Here is a 21406-nt window from a genome sequence, read left to right as displayed (position 1 = left end):
TGCACTTTTAAGACGGCCTGCGAGGAGGAGAAGGGGAGGAGGGAGACAGAAAACTGCCTGCGAGGCTGAAAATAAATGGCTGATGACCGGTGTTTGTTTGGTTTACACAAATTGTACTTGGTAAAGATGTCCACGGCCAATGACTGTACATGTGTTTTGACACACATGCATGTGCCTTTCGCTGTTTCCTTAGATGCATGTGTGTCTCCTTGTCTGAAGGCATACAAATGAGTATGTATATGTACATTTGGGTGTGTTAACTGCATGTAAATGCTACCTTGTGGTGAGCTTGAGTTTAAACAGTACAGAATGCTGGAGCAAGGGAGGCTGCTAGACAGGCTGGTCATTGTCATTGCAGGACTGCCTGGCACACTGGGAGGGTCCAACTATAATATATGGCCACATGTAGCCAGAGCCTGGGAAGCATTTACTTCGCTGTGTTGCATGATCACTTTACCCCTTCATGGCATGGCACGGCAGTACTTTTCTCTCCCCAAACAAACTGCATTAGCCTCGCGGAAACCTGTTATTTTCACTTTGCAAGCACGCTTTTTGAGCGGTCTGTGAAAACATTCAAGGATCAGCTGAAATTATAAAACTAGACCAACAAACATCAGGCCCTCGCGTTCCGGGTGCCCTCCATACCTGCATGGTTCTCCTCTTGGTAAGGGTGATCACGAAGTTCTTCCACTCCCAGTGCTGGTCCACCACATGGGCAAAGATGACTTGCCCGTTGCCACAGGCCCCGGCCACCTGGGTACCGTCTGCGGACCAGGCCAGGCTGAACAGACTGCCTGTGTTGGGTTTCTCCAACGCATGGGACCACTGGAAGCGGAGAGGAGGACGGAAGGAAAAAAAAGGAGAAAAGAGAGCAGCACAGGTCACCGCAACGCAGCTATTTATGCACAATCTTTAACATTCGCCGAAGGAAACGCAATGAAACTACCGACTAATACAAACCGAGAGAGACGGGGTGGGAGTCGTGAGTCATGTACGAGTATTCGCAGATACATGGAGGCAAACTGCTAAAAGAAAGGACAGGAGCCCAGTCAGTCAGTCATTGAGCTGTGATGAACTGTGAGACACTGAAGGAGCACTCGCCTCTGCCAAGTCCAGCACTCGTAAACATACACTCTGCTATCCTCATCTCTTGCACATGTGGGGGGCAGGGGTAATAGGAGGAAGGAGGGAGGGTTTATATAGGAGTCCCAAACTGCAGCCAAAGGCTGATTAACAAGACCTCTCCCTTCTTTTTATAAGAAACTCTTTTAAAGGAGGTAGAGGTGGGGGGCGCTGGGGGGCAGATAGCGGCAATAAGACACTGACAGACACAAAGCAAGAGAGAGAGAGAGAGAGAGATATTTTCCACTGGTCCTTTATGCTAAACTGCACACTGCTAATGACACTCAGCGTAAAGAGAGAGATGCAAAAATATGCTCGTTCTTACAGTATTTAAGAGATAAGCATCTTTCACAGAGTTAAACATCTCCCTCTTGAATCCTTTCCTTTGCTCTCTTTCCAATAACTATTTTGCGCTCCCTCCTTTTGTTTTTTCCACAATGCTTTCTCAGATGTCCTCTGAGTAATATCGCTGTAATCTGGTGTTTTCATTCACTGTGACTGTTATGAGTTAAGATTCACAACGGAACACACTCTTGGTTGCAGCAGTGCATAATCACTCATGCAGCACCTTGGTAATCGGTGGAAATACGAAAGAGACGAAAAAAAAGGAGCTTCTTTTTTCAACTTGATATTTCAGTAAGATACAAGCTTTACATCTTGCTGTGGTAATATCCTTGAACCTCTCTGGAGTAACTCGTGTCAATCTTCTCTCTTTTCCCTTATATCCCCTTTCCGCTACCACCTCTTGGCCCTCCGTGACCCGCTCTTTTGCGCTCGGCACAACTGGCCGGCCCCGCCGATTCGGGCCGGGGGTTTCTTAGCGGCGATCGGCCACACAAATACACACATTTAACTACGAACTGCTTATGAAAGGAGAAAAGTGCTAATGTTAGCCTGAACGCTGCCTGCTCGCCTGTGTCGGAGAGACAAGTGTGGTGCACCAGGCCAAGTGCTGCGGTGAAGCTCAGTGAAAAAGCCTCAGTGTGTTCGCTACTCGGTACACATGCAGCTGTGGGATGTGAGGTGTGGCGTTATTTCCTGTGAATTGCCTTTGACAGGGCTAAAGGTAACAGTCTGCAGGCTACAGGTTACAGGCCCCAGGCTTTGATCCTTCTCCCCCTCCTGGTTTGTCTGTCTCCCGCATACACATATTTCTCAGCTGGTTTTGGTTAGCACCCTCCCAGCAGTTAATGTCATATCAGGTCCCAAAATAGTTGCGGGAAAAAATAAGGACCTGCACGAACATGTGGACAAGAGATAGTTTGTTAAACTTAAATGAAACGGCATTTAATTTCTCTCCACTCCCTTTCCTTTCGTTTCTGCTGCTCCAGCCCGGCTCGCTCACAAATCCCATTACGAGAATCGGACTTTCCTTATAGATGTAGTCTTTGCAAATATTTTTGCCTCCCTTTCAAGCGACACATACTCGCACAGGCTCGCCGATCCGGGCCAGCTTTTGCAATGACGGGAGATGTCATCCATTCTGCAGCTAACATCGAGAGACGGTGTGCTCTGGACAACTGTTAAAGCACCCACGGGGGGAAACCGGGGATGGAGGGCCAGAGATGCCGCTGAATGTATACACCAGACTGTAATGAAGCAGGACATATGATATCTGCCAAAGGAGCACTGCTGGATTCAGGCTTACCTAATGCTTTTAACACATTGAGCCATCTGACTCCTTCTAGAACCAGCCAACATGTCGGTAAGTGAGATTGTGTGTGCGCACATACATGGGTGTGTGTGTGTGCAGGGCGAGGGGTGCGTGAACAATATTTGTGTGTATATTTAATTTGCCTTTTTTTTTTTTTTTTTTTAGAGATGTTGTAAATTATTTCAAAGGGTCGAAGTACAAATATAATGAAAGCGAAGAGGCTAACACAGAATTAGTGTGAGTGTGAGTGTGTGTGATCTCATCCTTCCGTCTTCTGAATGACTAATGTCGGTATTGAAGATGTGTGTCCATGTGTATAAAAAAAAAGGTGAAAATCCCCTGGCTTGTCGGAGTTGTCAGGCTGTGGCTGGCTGTAGGAATATTGATCTCCAGAGAGGGTCAAAACGGCTCGGCTGACGAAAAACCCAGGACAACCTCTTCCAGAGAGGACTCATGCTAGAAGATACCTGCACGTCTCCTTCTTGATTCCCCTTTCATTTATTCTTCTTCACCTTTCTAGCAAAGGATGAAAACGGTCACAAGTTTGTCTTGTAGGATTTTTTTTTCCCTACAAAAAAAATAAATAAATGAACAGAGGAGTTCGAGTCAACCATTGATTTATTCCAGTGTAATGGTGCTAAAACAATAAGAAAATACCGTTGGCTGTCTGGAACGCAAGTGACAAGATCTGAAGTGTGTCAATGCTTCGCTCATCGTTCAAATTGAGCCGTCACAAGAAGTTCTCGACAGGATTAGCTCAGCCTCTTAAAGCCACTGCTGCAGTTTGGTTTCTGAGATGGAAAGGAAGAGGAGTAATCTGAGGGCATCACCGGGTGGTGCCTCTCTGAGTCAGTGGGAATTGATTTTTATCAGGACCAAACATATGAAATCTGAGTTATGAAGGAGGGAAAACTAAAGGCTAGAAAATGAATGTGGAGAAATCTTATACAGTAAGCAAAAAAAAAAAAAAAAAAAAAAAAAAAGAAGGAACTCTGAGCAGACATGCGGGGCGTGCATGAGGGTTGAAATGAAGAGTTAGAAAAGGCAAAACGGATGTGGAAGTCCACTCAATGGTCAATGAACCCTGTCTGGCTATAATGGGCAGCTTTGTGGCCAGAGAGAAGGTGACAGACATGACGTGTAGTTCTTAGCTGTGCCGTGGGGGAGAGGGGGAGACCCCTCAAACTCACAATGGGCTTATACACGCAGCCTAAGTATATATATAGCAGCGATGCATGGCTGTGCATGGATGTCTGGGTGTACTCTGATGCAGACAGGAGCCCCCACCCCCGTTTCCCACCCCACCCAACAACACGCATGCACGCACACATATACACACACACACACGCACACTCAGACACACAAACACACACAAGGCAGACGACCAAGTCCGCTAGCTAACACTTGTGATGATCCCTCTGAGCACCAAGCATAACACCCACACACACATCCTGTGTGTGTTGACACGTGTGTGTTAATGTGACTCAGACGTACAGACGTTGGTTGCATATAGGTGACAAACCCTGCAGTGCCGGACTGTAAAAATGATATTGTGAGATGCAATAGAATTACAGAGAAAATGTGATGCGGCAACTTGGGACATTACGATCCTTAGCCGCGCATAGCTAGAATGCTTGGATATATTTTCGAGAGAAGATGCCGGTTATAAAGCAACATAGAGTGAAACTCCACAATGAAGATACCTAGGTGTGCTTCTTTTGTCCCCCCCTTCCATGCACTCAAAATAAATTCAGGTATATCACTTGCAGGTGATACAGAAACACCCTTTTTCTTGACTGTCACCTGGAACCAACAACTTTAACATTTCTCATCTTGAATTATGTACATTTTCGGAGAGTAAGATTGAAAGAGTGAAATTTTTTTGCTTTGTATTTCTGTTAAATACAAGTGATCAACGTTGGCAGGTGGTAGCACTAACTACCTCCTCAGCCTATTAGCCTTTGGCCTAAATCCAAACATACTCTAGGTAGAGATGGAGGGCAAAGTTCTGTTTCTTGGTAAAGAAAGGTTTGAAAAGATCGTATCTGCTACGGATTGACACGATGCAGACAGCGGCTAAAAATAACCGAGAAACAACACAGATTTAAGCCTCCCGGGGTGGGTTTTGATAATGAAAACACCAACTTTGAGCGGAGCATGAGGAATGAACAAATATTGTTATCTAAACTTGAATTGGAGACAGTTTCATGCATGACTTGCCGGGTGTGTGAAACACAACACAGGCCAATGTTTTCCTTAGCACAAACGTGCAACGGTAACAAAGATGGAGAAAAATTACACGAGGAACACGGAACATAGAGAACTTTCAAAGGGGTCAGTATCAGCAACGCGGTTCCTCCATTCTCCTGCTAAGGATGTGTACAACCTGACGGTGTTGGGGTCTGCAAAGCTCTGACTGAGAAGGGGTGGATGGAGCTCGGGCCAGGGAAAGGGTTAATGACACATGTCTGGACTAATGGCTCCCAGTGGAGCTATCTGCTGATTCAGCCCCATTACTTCACAGGCATTAAATATGTCTGCCCTGACCGCTCCCTGCTCCCCCCCAGCCCTGATGCAAGTCAACAACATGCTAATCAGAAGGGGGGCATGAGATTTCCAGACTTTCTTTGCTTTTCTAACCCTTCATCCCTGGCACTCTCGTCTCCGAAGGAAGCCTCCAGGAAAAACCTTAAACTGCTATTAGTGTTAATGGGTCAACCTGTGTCCGTGACCCTGCTAAGAACCTGCTTTCTAGAACCGTCCAAAAAAACTCCACTCCTCTGAGTGCTATCAACTTTTGGCCATGACTGTCGCACATAAAAGTAACAATGATATCAATGATACGGTCACCCGGCATTTCTACCAAGAACAACACCGCTCACCGCTGGAATGAGCACAGAAAAACTGAGCTGAGTTCGTTCAACATTCCAGATCAAACAAAGACCACTGAGTATCGTTCCTCAGGTGCGAAAATGAAAAGTGTCAACGTTTTGCCTGCCCTGTGATTTTTAAACTATTTAAATTTGCTTGCATATAATTAATGGTCCAAATGTTTCGTATAATGGTTTCAGGATCAGTTTTTCCAATACTGTTGAGCACTAGGCTACCATATCTTTACCAAATTTTCCTCACGTCTGATAGGGTAACGATGGCGAAGCACCATATTAGCTGTGGCTATAATTAGCTAAAACCAATCAAAGAGACATGCGATGACCAAATAGAGAGATGATATACATGATGGTGGACTACACAAGTAGATGCAACATGCTGCTACTCAGCTCTGTCAGAAGTGCAATAAGCAAACGTTGCCTTACTCCAATGCTTTAAGTGTGTTATGGTTGGCGTGTTAACATAAATATACCGTTTGGGGAGTTCAATCTTCAGTGGTGGCGTCAATCTTGCATGTATAAAAAAAAAAAAAAAAAAAAAAAGCACCTCCATACATGGCTACTACTACTTCAGACACATTTGCTCCTCAGCAGGAACTGGTCAGTCCTCTTTTTAAAAAAAAAAAAAAAAAACAAGAAAAAAAAATACACCCAGCCTGTTTGTTTGAGGCTCAGTTTTTACAAAAGTGGAGAGAAAAAAAAAGTGGCATAGAAATTTGAATATTGAACTGAACGAGACACCAGCATGTTTGTCTGGCTGCCTCACAAATTTTGCCATACGCTCCACCACAATGTTGCTTTTTTTGCATATCTATAGTGGCGGCCAACTTAATGCTTCTTTTTCAAGTCTCTAACAGTGTGTCACTGCAAACATGTGTTAAATCAGGGCTTCATTACGAGTTGGTTTGGAACTGGGCAAGCCGGTTTGTGAGCGTGAATGGGAATCAACCTAATCCAAGGTTAACAGCTTTACCCTTAAAATACATGATGCATGTAAGTGTGTGACACGACGGAGGAGAGGGTCCTTTTACCTGTAATCGCCCAGCTCATTTAATGCGGTCCTTTTCGTCTAAAGAGCCCTACTTCTCTGACAATGACAACCAAAACAAGGTTCCATTTGATCCTTGTGGGGTCAAACTTTTTTTTTTTTTTTTTTGCTCACTCAACAATCGTAAGTGAACAGTATGTTAAGCAAAGCTAGCCAGTACCCACAATGCAATGCAATATGACGCTTCTTTCTTGTCAATACTCTCGCCTTGGCTCGGGAGATGGAGTCTAACTTGACAAGTGTAAAGTGGCACAAGCTAGAGATTTGGCCGGGGACGGACGGGGGAAAGGGGGGTGAGGATGTGGGGGAAGTGAGCTAGAAGATAGCGAGAGAAAGAGTGGGAGAGAGAGTAAGTGAGCAAGAGAGTAATGATCTACACATGGTTTCATGCTGGAGCCTCAACATAGTAACCATAGACACATGCTGGGGCCTCCTGGGACTCATCAGCAGGACACAGCTGTGAGCTGGACAGCAGAATTCTATTAGCACCAACTATGCACACATGTGCTTGCAAACACACACACACACACACACACACACACACACACACACACACACACACACACACACACACACACACACACATGCAAATAATTTGTATATTTAGCTGTGTTTTTGATATGATACAAAAGGTCACAGCACATTAGAACTTTTAACCTATGATGGAGCATCAACAACATCGACAACGGTTCAATATACGACACACTTTATCAGGCTAGTTTATCCAAAATGCCTACTAAGACATCGAATGGCCCGGAAAATTTTTGCAAATGACTACTGGCAACTTTATGTGAAATCCCTGAGACACATGAAGAATTTATCTCGTAACGCACCGAGAGGCACTCCTCGAACGGCTCTTAGTCAAACCGGTGTGGACAACTGCTAGTCTATAACTGTTTCTGGAGTAAAGGCTGATTTATAGTTGTGCGTTGGTTCTCCGCAGACTCCTCGCCGTGGCAGACACAAGTTCTATACCATTGCTGGTGTTTTTTTACACCTTGGCCAGTCATCCGAAATGAGAAAATCCCATATGCGCATGAATACTGCTTTCATATAACTTAAATAAACACAGGTACGCACATTGAAATACAAACACACACATCAAGTTAAGTGCACATGTAGGCATACGTGATGACAAGCCCATTACTTCTCCAAGGAGGAAAACAAAAATAACAAATTATGCCAAACGAGAGAACCAGTCAATAACTTAGTCAAGTGTCAAGATGTGGCAACAACGTGATCAATGTGGAATCCCAGCGAGAGAGCGGGGAGGAACCCAAGAGAGGAGCTCCGACGAAACCCTTTCAGATCGTCCTCTTCTGGACTTTGGTCCGGCCCCGGTCCCTGATAACATCCCCTCATGAACTCTGGGCTGGCAGCGAAACGTGAAGCCATACCCGGCTACGCAAAGTTCTTGCATTCGCTGCCCGCATTCATCATCCAATATCGCCCCTCGTTCTTCTGAACTTTCTTACTTTCAATCTTTCGTCATCTTTCTCTCTATGTGAGTTTGACATGTTTGTCTAGCAAGTGGAGATAGTGATTTAGTGCTGCTTAGGATGATGAATCTGCCAGTGGGCCTGGCAAAGCACCGTCCCACTGTCATATGCCTGCAACGGCAAAAGGGGGAAGAGGGGGGTGAAGGGGGAAAAAAAAAAGAGAGGGACAAAACCAGAGTGAGGGAGCGAGAGAAACCACCATCTTTTATAGAGACCAATCCTCCAAGCCTCACTGCCTAGGCCAACTTTACAGGATATATTGGACAGTTTCATACTAACCCCCCTCCACTCCAACGGCGGCCTTTTTCATACTCCCCTCCTTTTTGGTTTCCAACAAGGCAAGCCTTTAGCCGAACTCTGGAGAGGTGTAAAAGTAATACCATGTCAACAAGTGCCTTTTGCTCTAACTCACGTTACGCATGCATGCGAATGCGGGTGCACGCGGGAGCGAGCGCGCACACACACATGTGGGTCAATCATCTGCGAGAGGGATGTTAGTATACAGTGTTCCACAGGCTGTGCCAGAATAAGTCCAGAAAACACAGAAAATTCACTTGGCACAAATGTTGCCTTACTACAAAAGGAGAAGCCGTTATCCTCACGTTACGAAAACTAATGAGCTCCGTGGAAAAATGGTTGACACGAGCGTACCGTACACAACAGTTTTACACCCCGACCTCGTATGATATATCTCCGCGGCTCTGGGGGCCATCATAGTAATTTAAAAGGAATTCGTAAAAAAAAAAAGAAAAAAAAAAAAAAGAAAAAGAGAAAAAAAAAAAAAAATCAATCACACGACAACAAAATGGGAGGAGGAAAAGCTTGGAATAATGAGTATGACATTTTCAGGGCTTGTTCTCCCACTGCAGCGAACGCTGCTCAGAGGGGAGCTGCCTCCCTTCGGCGGGAGCACAGAGAGGAGAAGTGAGGAAGGCAAGAAATAGCAAGCTGAAGCACAGATTTGTACGGAGAAGGAGGGGAAAGCAAGTGGGGGGAGAGGGAGAGACAGGAGTAGCCCTGCCCAGTTGCCTGGGGAGAAAACTGCTCTGTTGCTGACTCAGGATTCTCTTTGTTTGACAATGCTCCCTCACTCTTGCTCTCTTTCTCGCGGTTGCACACGGTCACACTCTCAAATGCAGTTCTGTTTTTCTTTTTTTTTTTTCTCTCTCCCCCCCCCCTCCGCTCACTCGCCATCGTTGACTGAAAATTACTAATCTTCTCTCCTACATGGCCCTCCTTTGTCAAACTCGTGTTAATTATTTTTTTGGACTTACTCTCCGGTTGTTCTCCCGTGGAGCTCCTTCTGTTGTTCTTCAACCAAACTCTAATCAGTGGGTAGCTCGGGCTTTCGCGGCGCTCGCTGTGGACTAACGTTTCTTCCTGACTGCACCAAAAGTCCCTTTCTTGTGCGATGAAAACAGATAAAGACTCAAAGTCTTATAAATCTACAGCGGTTTCTTTTGGCTGTTTATGCTCCACTAACAGTGGTTCATGATCTCTGTGGTTCACTCTGAGCTGTTTTATTCTCTTCCAGCAGCGGCAATTTCCAGATGTTGGCCAGGGGTTGACAGCAAACTGCCAGCACAGGCTCAGGTATATGTGCTCCCCTACCAAGAGTTCCTACGGCCAAACGCGGACCATGGTTTTAGTGTTTCAAAGACTTAACAATAAACCAAACTGGACAATATAAACATCAAAACCAGAAGTAAGTGACGTCAATCTGGAAGTGAAAATGAATCGCTGAACAATTGATCAACCTGCTAAACTATCAACTGACAAGTTGACATCTGGTGTCTGTACTATGTCAGGTGCTCTAGTTTATCTAAATTTGAAATGAAAACCTGTGTTTGTTCTTATGACAGGGTTACCCATTTGCTTGCATTATTTTGGGAGAGACACTTTAAAAGAAGAGTGGCCAAGATTGAAGTATTAAGACATCTTAAGAGCAATTAAAGCTATTTATTTCAGGAAAAATAAGAAGAATATTGTGTCAGACGCTGCCTGCAGAACGACGTATATAAAAACGTGATGACCCTTACAAAGAGAGAATAATGGTTCTGCAGCTCCAAGAAAACACGACAAATATGGAAGTTCACTTGCACCTCGACATCCCTGTATCGTGCAAGTTAAAGTGAGAAGTAGAGAGTAGAAAGACACAGTAGTGCAGCAACAGGAATTCCAGCTGGACACGGACCAATTCCCGGAGTGGCAATACGGAGGTAGGTTCACAAAGACCTTCAGGGAGACCCCCTCGGACTCTCCTCGGAAAGGGGAGGTAGAAACTGCAGGAGGCAGAGGAAGGCATGGGGTGAGCACTAATAAGCAGAAGGTAGCCCAACACGCCCTAATACTGGGAGACACGGGCAGCGGTGAAAAAAATAAAAATAAAATAGGCAAAACACACTCATCGTTAAACTGGGAGAAATACCTGTTGAAAGAAGTGAGAGGGGCATGTAGTTCTCATAGGGAAGAGAGGCAATTACCAAGAAAATGACGTGCATTAAGTTTAATTTCTGTCAAGACAAGCTCTTAAATCAGTACGGTGACTCAACATACTCAGGACAGGGAATGAGGCCATTTCAGCGGTAAAAATTAATTACTCTGAGAATTTCCCAGTTAAAGATAAATCAGTAACAGTGGTAAGCGCCAACTGTTAGCTGGATGAAAAAGGGTATATCCACAAAGTGATATTTGTGGCTTTGTGGGTGATAGTTGTCACTTCTTTAAAGGAAAACTGCACACATGCGCAAAACACTCGCTGAGGTCAAAGAGGCTTCGCCGTCGTGGAAGATCAAAACAAGAGAGGAAGCAAACGTGGCGGCCTTTTCTTAGCACGAAATACAAGGGGCGGAGAGGAGGAACGAAAGAGGTATAGCCTGGGTTATCAGAGGGAGAGTGGCAGGCACTTGGACTGGACGACCACAGCCATGTCAACATTTAGCCATAATTTACACGATACCAGGTGACAGAGGGCAGTTTAGCTAAATACGGCTCCAAGACCTGACCCGCATCAAAATAAGCAGCGGGAATGAGGATATGAGTGACAAGTATACAATCCGATGTCTCGGAAAACGGTACAAAAAAACAATGTTTAAGTTTTCTTTTTTTAAACTGAAAATGACCTCCGAGGAGACAAAGCAGAGGACCCTGTCAAGCACAGGATTTCTTTGTGCGAGCCAAAAAAAAAAAAACAATTAAAAAAAAAATATATATATATATATATATTTTTGACTTCGCACGACACAACGTGGCACTTTTAAAAGGATTAGGACGGTAAATGACTAACAAAGAATTAAATTTATGGGATCTTACATTGTCGTATGCAAGCACTGGATGTACAGATGACAGAGAAAAAAACAAGTGCAGTGGAGAGAGGTGGGGAGGAGGAAGAGGAGGAGGAGGAGGAGGAGTGATCGCCTGGCACAATGAGTCCTACTTGTTAGCCAGTGGCAGTGTCAGGGATCGTGACAGGGTCCAGACGCTAGACACCAGCTGCAGCGCCTCGTAAATAGACTGCTGTCTCGCAGGCACATTTGCACGGCAATGGTTGCGCACACACGCACACACAGGCATGTGGGCACATGCATATACTTTGGAGGCACACAGACAGACACTGACTTATTGTCTCTCCCAAATCTTGTAAAAGGGACAGGGAAGCTCTTTGTGTCTCGTGTCCCGTTAAAGCTCCGGTGAAGAAAACAAAATACTCCACGCACTGGAAATCAAACTCAACAGATTCATTAAATATGTAATAACGCTTGTGCATGTGAAGATAACAAAATGTTGAGGTTTTCCGGGAAAACAAAATAATTTCAGTGCAAGGATGACTTACTGGAACTCCAAATATCCCCTATTCATTTCCAGTACTTTTGCCTCGATGTAAAGTGTGTGTGTGTGTGTGTGTGTGTGTGTGTACACACGCGCGCATTCCCCCCTCCCTCCACAGTGATAATGACGGGGGTAACACACTACATCTGCCCTGCAGGGTGTGTGGGGGGGAGGAAAATCTGGAGCAGAGCAAGGAACAGAACAGAGTTGAGAGTTTAGGGCCAGATGAGAGTTGAGCCGGACAGGAGGTGAAGGGGTTAAATGCGCGGGACTGATCCTGCTGAGCCAGCAGTAGTATGTTAAAGTGCAAGGTTTCATTGTATCAGATACAGAATGAAACTCCTTCCCATTAGTCACGCTAGTAACTGAAAAGACTCTTCTCGAATGCTTAACCCTTACTGCACCACAAACCAACCACAGAACAAACACAGGTAAAGCCCTCTTAATTGGTCATTTGCTTCGAGATTTACGGGTAAACTGACGTGCGCAGTAATTATGCTGCGGCGCCCTTTGCCACTCTCTCTAACCTGACAAGACAGAGACTTGTGCCGTGTTACTGTATCCATGCACAGAAATACACTTAGATGAGTGACCTTTGAAGGGTTTTTTTTTTATTTTTTCTTTTCTATCTAGCCTCCTCCTCTTAAGAAAGCCTCCCACGCCACGCTACAGTTCATGGTCTCCGAGGGGGCTTTAGGGAGGAGAAGACAAGCAGTACCCTTCCTCCAGTTAAAGCCGGACAGAACCGCAATCATCGTAATTATCATCATCATTACCACGCTGCCTTAACCGAGACACACGACAGCAAAACGAGTGACGTTTTTACAAAAAAAAAGAATTGACCTCGCAATCAATCCTATCGTATAAGGTGTATCCAGTCTTTACCCTTCCTGTGGGGAGTTTATATAGCACGCTAATGCTTGTTTTGCGAAGTGAGAAAATGAGTAAAAAGCTGGCTTCGTTTCAATGATTTCATCATCTCGATGACTATAAATCGGGGCATGTTGTTAGGCCGGAATCAGAAGACCAGAAGCAACACGGATGCAAAAGGGATTTCCCCTGGTCTCTTTTCAGACATTCATACTCTGCAAATGATATTCAAGTAACAGCTTCAAAACAAATGCGCACACGCTTTGCCCTTCAGGAGAAGACATGCAACTTGAAACACTAACCTCTCCAGCCCATTTGGTTTGGCACGAGATATTGATTGAAAATGTCTTTCGATCTGCTCAATCGTTATAAACGTTGTCAGTTTCTGCCGGTGTGTTTTTTTGGCAACAAATCTGATGCACGGTTGCACGACGCTGACGCACAGTTGCGCTGTCATATTAAAGATGGTGTCCCAGCTCCATGTTTGCTTTATGCTTTTTCAGTTGTTTCCCATGGGGGAGGGGGTAAAATCGGCCACCTTGAGAAAAGTGCTGGAGCTAGCCTCTTTCCCTGAGTGCCTTAATGTGGCTACTCTGAACCCTTAATTTTGAAAATGTCTGAACTTTTCAGAAAGGCCCTTGAGCCTTCATCAGCACTTTTCACGCGGCAAATAACAAGCAAAGTTGTCTGAAAGAGTCAAAAAGAATAACAAAGGCTGTTTTTCTAATGCATTCATCAAATCCGAGCTCATATGCCTGACGGAAAGTACAGGAGAAAAAAAAAAAAAAAACCTTTTGTATGAGCTGATCAGCTCAACACAGTGATATCTGTGCATAAATTCACAGCTCGAATGGACGGACGAATAACATCCTCCGTGTTATGGAGCTGTCAGACAGCGGTAATTGCGGGATAAAACCATTATCAAGATCTATCAGAGGGAGGAATCCTCTAGTTGGTCCTCTTGATGAAAAGCACGCCAAACAAAATAATAAGCTAACAAAGAGATAATAATAAGTAAAAGGGTGATGCTGGTCTATCACATAATTTGTTATGATGGGCTTCTGTTGTCACAGAAACACGACACCCGTGCACAATGGTTTTTCCTGGCATCTCTTCCAGCACTGCAAGGCGCCACATCCCAATGCTCCCGAGAGGCCTAACAGAGCTTGAGAGAGATGCTCAGTGGTCACGGGCCCTAAACATCCCATATAAGAGAGCAAAACAGGGGTAAGTATAATGTTCGTCCACATGTTTTGTTATATCGATAGAGAAAACCCCAAATAATGATCGTCGTCGTTGTTCTCTTTGTGTTACAACGGCAGATATAAGAGGCCGTATAAAGCCCCACGAGCCCCATTAGCCACATTAGGTGAACAATGCACAGGAAGCATAAGGTCCAAGGCTGCATACACAATTTCAACCACACTGCGATGGAATGGCTGAGAGAACAGTACAAATACTGCGTGTTAAGAGGGAAGTTGTGCTTGACTGATTACAAGTACAACTGACATACCAGCAATTTGTGTAATTACTGACATATCATTGTAGTGGCTTCTAGCGTACAATTCACGCTGGAAACAAACGCACGAAAAAGGCATAGAAGGAAAGTAAAATAGCCGTCCTTACCCCTGTCTTGTCACAGAGCCGCAGGGTGTTGAAGGAGCCCATGGCAAACATTTCGCCGTCTGGAGCCCAGGACAAAGAGGTGACGGGATAGTCATGATGCCCGGAGGCATAAAGCAGACGGCCAAAGCTGTCCCAGACCTGTTGATGACGGACGGGGGTTGAACGGGGAAAAACAACTTTCAAAAAAAACAAACAAACATGACATTCAAAAGGACATGTAAATGCTGCTCACCTTGTATTTACAGTCTTCTCCACCTGACAGTATGAGGTCGTTGACTGGATTCCAGTCCACATTCAGAATAACCCCGTCATGGGCCTTCCACTACGGAGAAAGAAGTCACAGCAAAATTACAATAAAACAGCAGCAACCCTTGTTTTGTTTTGAATAAGCCGTTGAAATCTCGCAGTCATTTGTGAAGCGAGAGGAACAAAGACGAGTGAGCGTGGGCTAAGCTGTGGTTGACGGCAAAAAAAAGTTAGAATTTAATTCTAGGTAAGACATAGCACACATGGTTAAAACTCTTTAAAATGTATAATATTTTGCAAGGTTACATGAAGATGTAGCAAGTGTTAGAATATCACAGATTTTACTGCAGCACAACAGAAGGGAAGACACCAGACAAATCACCTCCACTCACATACTTGAGGATCTGGAGTTTATGTGGAAAATATAGTATGCCCAGTGTTTGGTTAAATGTTCAGGAATAATCAAAAAAAAATATCGTTCACTTAATTCTCTTCTTGTTACGGTTTTGGTTACTATCAAAACATGCTGTGTAAAGCCTCCTGAGCCACATTAGCCACTCTCAGAGATTAACAATGCACCAGAAGCATAAGGCTCACCGCTGCCTACACAATACAAACCACACTGTCTTGGAATAGCTGAAAAGAGCTGCATAAACACTGTGTGTTTCAGCAAAGTTGTGCTTCAGTGACTACAAGTACAACTGACATATCAGGAATTGTTGTTGTGCTGAAATAATCATAAACCCTGTTTTACAGTCTCAAGAATAAATGCCACCATGTGAAAACAGGCAGCCGGTCCTCTCAAACTATCAAGGGTGTCTGATAATGAAACTAGCTACTGAACCAGGGGTATCAAAAAGAAAAGATTGGGGGAAAAAAAAAGGCTGCCAAAGAAAATTTGAAAGATTGCAAAAATGTAACGATTTGCATCGAGAAGATTTCTGGAGCCCCTTTAGTTTGGAGATTGTATATTTAAGGCAGGCCCAATAAGCAGGAGGCTGCCTGCCAAACTTCCTCTTCGCTTTATATTGGAAATGTTCAGTAGCCTTCCCTGCATTGCAGGTTGAATCTAGAGCCACCATCCTGATGGATTTAACGGCAGGGCCACGGCCCTAAAAGCTGTATGGGAAGGGGATTTCAGAATTATGTAAAAAGATGATGACCGGAATAAAATATTATGTGAGGAGATGCTAAAAAGGCCAGCTCTAAACTTATCCAACTCAAAATAAGCTCTACTAGACGCAAGCTAGGAAGAGAAGAGTGCGAGTGTGCCGTTCGAACTTCTGCTCGTGAACCAAAACATCCATATGTGCTTTAATTTCCCTACCCTATCCTCCTCCGTGTCACGAAGAAACCTTGGGAGTGATAACAGTGTCAGGGCGAAAAATATTACAGTGATAAATGAATTCTCATGTAGGAAATGCGGGGAAATTTTGCAACATTAATATGGAGTCACTGGATCATATGACCGTGAAAGTCATATGTTTGTAAATCCCATTAGCCAACATGTGGTCCATGGATCAATTGTATTAACCTAAGTTCAAACTATTTTTGTATATTTCTATATAAGTAAACCGTATGAGTACAGACACTAAGATGAGTGCAAAAAATGTGCATACAGGTCATATGGTTTTCTATTATTAGGGGGAAGGCAGATTGTACTATTATCTGGGATGGCACTGTAAATGGACCTTTCATGCTAGCAAACCCACACATCTGCCGTGTTGTGCTCTCGAGCTGGACCGGCATTAGAATACATAAAGGAAGTGTACCTGAGTGACTTTAGCATTAGGTTGCAAAGGCTTTACGACCAGCTGCCGCCCTGATGTGTAGAGGACTCTGTCTGAATCAGGACCCCAGGCTACGGAATACACAGGAGACCCTAGACACACAGAAATGTCATTACATAAAATATGAAAACTTGGATTATTCAAATACCCCATCATTAGAATTACTCCTCTTAGGAGTTGTGTTCCCTCATAGATGTCATCGCTCAGCCGACCTCAAATGCCCACGGTTTCCCGCAGATGTCAAATGGTGGCGGGATTTGACGAAGGGGTTCAACATCGGGCGACTCTTACTGTTCCCTCCTCCTCGCTCGACATCTCCACCTTCAAATCTTTTTCACTTAAAATGGGTCAAAATTAGAAGAGGACTATGCTTTCTTGCAGCCTCCTCTTGTACCAATATACACACAGTTGTGGATTTTTGGAAGAACACAAACAAGTGCTGTGATCAGAATGCAATGCGGCGTTTGTTGTGTCTCTGAAAGGGTTGTGCTGCAACTGAAACGGTTTCCAAACATTTGATCTTGTTCACCAACATCTATCTATCGAAGGCGGAAATGTCTACATTTATATTCTACACAGAAATGGGAGGACTGATCTGGACCGATTGAATTTGCTTCTTCTGATGTTAAATAAGGCGGTTAGATTGAAAAAGTCGTATGTGCCCTGTCCTTATTCCCACAAGCCTTGGCTCTTACCTTGGCTGGCTAATGTCGAGCGTAGCATTCCACTCTTCGACCAGATCTTGATTTGTCCATCTTCTCCAGCTTCAAATCGCCAAAAACACATCCCATTTGTGTCAGGAATATGAGGGCGCAAATCGACAAATTTCAAAAAATAGAAATTTTATCTCAAAATGTGGCATCTGCCCGTTTACGTTGTATTTGCAAGAGCATAAACGGAGTACAGTATGTCTCAGTCGAGGTCACCTGTGACTAGAGCTGTGCCATCATGGTTCCATCTGCCAGCTAAAACAGTTCCCGCATGTGCTTCAACGCTCTTCTCAATGCGCCCAACCTTGGAGACGAGGTGGAATTTTCCTGCAAAGAGAGAGGACAACCATAAAGCCATTCCACTTTCAAGCCCGACTGAATATGGGCGCTGACGTTAAGAGGATACCGACTGAAATAGAGAGACATAGGACCAAGATTCATACATATGAGTGAAAAGGATGGGTCAATGAGGAAAACGGGCGACCGGTTTCTAGGTGACAATTGGTTGAATCGTATCATATTTATGTGTATTCATTTCTGGCAGTTGTTTTCTGTTGTAACACATCAAATAATATTGTGAGCTTTTAAGTTTGTTTTAAGGTGGTTTGTTGAGGGAAGCCTAAGGGTGTCTGTAAAATCTAAAATGATGATATCTTGTAGTTTCATGTGGGAACAGAAAAAAATCAAGAAGGTTGTTCTCAACATCCCAATATTCAAACAACATAACTGAGAAATACAGTGCTGCCTACTCATGGGGTGCTAGAGGGCACCCCATATCAAGTAGGTGAGTAATTTCTTCTCAAAAATAAGACACAAAATTGAGATCCTTAATCACAGAAACCAAATGTGTGGAAAATCTTCTTATACAAAGAGAAAAGTAGCTGTGATGGCGAATTTCTTCATTAAAATTGGTAACTCCATTTAGTCAAACGCTTACTTCAGAAGTACAGCGGAGTTCTCATCAGCTTTTTTATTTGTATTTTCAATGTACTCCTGGTAAAACCTAAGGCAGTAAGGCCGATTACCAGCGAATTGCGAACAACACAGAGAGATCACATCACTGTCCCTTTTCAACAATGGGATACGGAAAAATTTGGCAGCTGATAAAAACATTACATCTGTGTGGACTGGTAAAGTGACTGAAATATTCCTTATTTCAATAGAACAAAACAATTCCTTAGTGGATGTGTGCTCTCTGCCTCTGCCGTGATAACAACTGGTTCAAATATTAGCGCCGTCTCTGCTATTCCTGAAACGTTGGTGAAAACGTACAATAGAACTGCACGGAAACCTAATATGGTGCCAGTGATATTTGTTGAGCTGTAATACAGAAATAAAGCAGAAAAGAGTTGCAACAGTGAATAATTACAGTTTTCACTACTCACTGGTCTGCCAGAGAAAATTGCTGCCTCAGTCTGTGGGTGTGTTTGTGCAACCCTACACTGCCATTACTGTAGTGACCACATATTGCCTGACATAACAACATATCCATATTCCGTGTTTATTTCTAATAATGTCAAAGGAAGCTGCATATCACACAGTGTAGATGCACTTTACAAATACTGGTGTCAAGTGACATTTGACAAAATTAAATCGGTGCTGAATTAAAATCAAAATGTAGCGGTTTCACAGTGAAAGCAAAACAGAGGAGAAGGGGCCTCATTCTGTCCAGTCGGTATACTGATAATGATTTCCCTTTACTATTTAAGGGACAGTCGCGCCGAAACAACTTCTTGTTTATACTGTGTGACATTTCACGATGAAACCACCGAGTAAAGAAAAAAAAAAGAAAAATCAAAAAGGTGCAAAGGGTGAGACGGCAGGAGGGGTGACTGCAATGACAGCGCTTTGATTTTGCTTTAAATTTCACAATGGAAGCGAACGGCGGGGTGCATATCTGCTGGCAACAGAAATATGTGTCATCTATAAAAATAAATTTTGTTTAGGAGTTCTGGTCTTGGGCTTTTTGATGAGCTGTCTTGTTCACCGACAGTACGCTTACTTTGACGGGACTCACATTTGTCTTGCTTTCATGTTAGAAAGACATGCCACGAAGCAGAAAAATGTATATCTGAATACAAGTCCGATGTGATCACTCACAGATAACAGTGCAGACAGGCTGACCGAAAACTTGATTTGAGAAACAAATGGGAACTGCCTATATTCTGAACAAGGCCCAGGAGATTTCACAGTAAAAGCTGGATAAATATCTAAGCAGAGACTGCCTCACTTATCTTGTCAAACCAAATTTCTTCTTAACCAGTGAAAACCTTTGCCTGAATAAAATTGTTTTTGGTGTAGATGATTTCCCTTAACTGCGAAGATTAACTCCTAGATTGTGTCTCTGAAAATATCTGAGGAGAAAAAAAAAAAAACGACACTACTTACTAGTGTAAATTCAGTGTGTACAATTATGAAAATATTCTGCAGGATAAAATTCCAGCGGTAAAAGTCTGCCAACACCTCGGACCACAACGAACTGATGTGAGCAGTTCTGTGCAGTTGTTATATTATTATCATTAGTTATTACAATGTAGCATCCCCAACATTTGAATCATGCAAATCAATATCACTGTCATCATCTGGCCGCCACAACCGCAGGAACACCAATCCTTTGTGTTACTTGTTGCTCCTTATTGTCTGCGGACTGAGGTAACTGACGAACATTTCAACTGACATTGTAAGTGTTAGTTATGCAGAGCTGTAAATGTGCTGAGTCCTCATTAAATTCTTATAAGCGCTTAATACTCATAAAAAAAGCAAGTTCCCTACCATAGTATTATCAATGTGTACATGACTGGATGTCATATATTTTGCAAGAAAGACCAGACACAATCCATACAGACATAGTTTCTGGTCAACAGAAATGTGCACGTCAGATAAGATTAAACCTCACTTGACCTCTCTTCCATTTCGGAAACTTGTCATAGCAAGAACGGAACCAGCACTCATTAGACAGCACTATTGTAATTACGCTCAGCTATAATGCATGGCTTAGATCTCTTGTGGTGCTTACTATGACTGTTTGAGGATCACGCATTAATGTATAACATCATCTGTGTTTTATGTGGTGACCTAGCAAACGCTAGCAACTGTTCTCGCTCACAATTTAAAAGAGGTAAAAATGTTTTGATATACTAGTTTACATTTTGCAAATTTGGCCACTACATGACACTATAATAGCAATATTCATAACAATATCATTATTATCTCCCTATTCCATGTAAATTGATTGCCATTCTACACATACATTCATGTCATAAATACTAATTAAGCTACAGCTTTGAATGTGCTCAATGGAATCATTTTTACTGCTGCTTTCCTTTCTCTACAACTTTTTAGCACATGAATCAAAGTTTCTATTTTAAAAATCCCTCGCGAGTTGTGTTTGCTGAGTGCAAGATATTGTGACATATTCTACATCAACAGATCCCTGACAAAAATCACTGCGGTTTGTCATGTTGACTGAAACACAAGCAAATGAGCGGACTCTGACCAAGACATGATGGATAAAGATAATGTGAATAGAATATAAGGACTTGCCATCAGTGCTGGTAAGGACAAAGATCTCTGCCTGCGTCTGTTTCTTGCCACCGATGTTTTTCGGGAGCCAGTGCAAGTCGATGGGGTAAAGGTCCTCTGGTAAACTGACAACCAGGCTGGTCTCGCTGGTCAGTAGGTTCCACTTGAGGATCTGGTGGTCTTCACTGCATGAGTACACCTCATCTGCTGTGGTCCAACCAACGCAGCTCACAATTGCCTTATGTGATTTGCTATTAAGGAAGATTGATAAATAAAAATGATATCTGCTCAGATTTATCTGCAAATAGCTATGACAGCTTTGCTTGTGAAAGGAGGGACACAGTAACGAACAACAATGCTCCGAAGAGACACTTGATGGAGTTATCACTTGGAGCTACACATGAATACGAGTATGGGACTAGAAAGCAAAAGACATTTTAAGCAGGATATGTTTGGGTTCCTTCAGGAGTGATGTTTTCAATCTCATGGTGAAGGTGGCGTTGTGTATTTGCGATTCGGATCCCTGTGAACCGAGAAAACGACAAAAATGGTCATTTGCTGGTGTCCCGTGAGGTATTAATCTGGGATAGAGTTTATTGAGCT

At 43.5% G+C, this 21406-nt stretch overlaps 1 protein-coding gene and 1 long non-coding RNA gene across 2 annotated transcripts in view; one reads left to right on the top strand and one right to left on the bottom strand.

The window, feature by feature from the left end:
- Nucleotides 1-21406, bottom strand: part of ift80 (intraflagellar transport 80 homolog (Chlamydomonas)) — a 31312-nt gene that overhangs the window by 9491 nt on the left and 415 nt on the right. The window contains exons 2-9 of the mRNA XM_086164234.1: nucleotides 21256-21326; nucleotides 20825-21048; nucleotides 17498-17608; nucleotides 17267-17335; nucleotides 16554-16663; nucleotides 14768-14857; nucleotides 14536-14673; nucleotides 646-825 (exon numbers count right to left, since the gene is read on the bottom strand). Coding sequence (XP_086020360.1) covers nucleotides 646-825; nucleotides 14536-14673; nucleotides 14768-14857; nucleotides 16554-16663; nucleotides 17267-17335; nucleotides 17498-17608; nucleotides 20825-21048; nucleotides 21256-21326 — 993 coding nt within the window. The remainder of the gene's footprint in view (nucleotides 1-645; nucleotides 826-14535; nucleotides 14674-14767; nucleotides 14858-16553; nucleotides 16664-17266; nucleotides 17336-17497; nucleotides 17609-20824; nucleotides 21049-21255; nucleotides 21327-21406) is intronic.
- On the top strand, nucleotides 12236-14872 carry LOC147224506 (uncharacterized). Its single transcript, XR_015107442.1, has 3 exons — nucleotides 12236-12470; nucleotides 14029-14136; nucleotides 14552-14872. It is a non-coding gene; the product is annotated as an uncharacterized LOC147224506 (long non-coding RNA).

The sequence above is a fragment of the Fistularia commersonii genome, chromosome 18 (assembly GCF_037954325.1).
Source record: "Fistularia commersonii isolate RoL2024-O1a breed Wild chromosome 18, RoL_Fcom_v1.0, whole genome shotgun sequence".
In the NCBI taxonomy this organism is placed as follows: domain Eukaryota; kingdom Metazoa; phylum Chordata; class Actinopteri; order Syngnathiformes; family Fistulariidae; genus Fistularia; species Fistularia commersonii.
The sequence above is the reverse complement of the archived record's forward strand: the minus strand, read 5'-3'. Positions and strand labels throughout refer to the sequence as shown.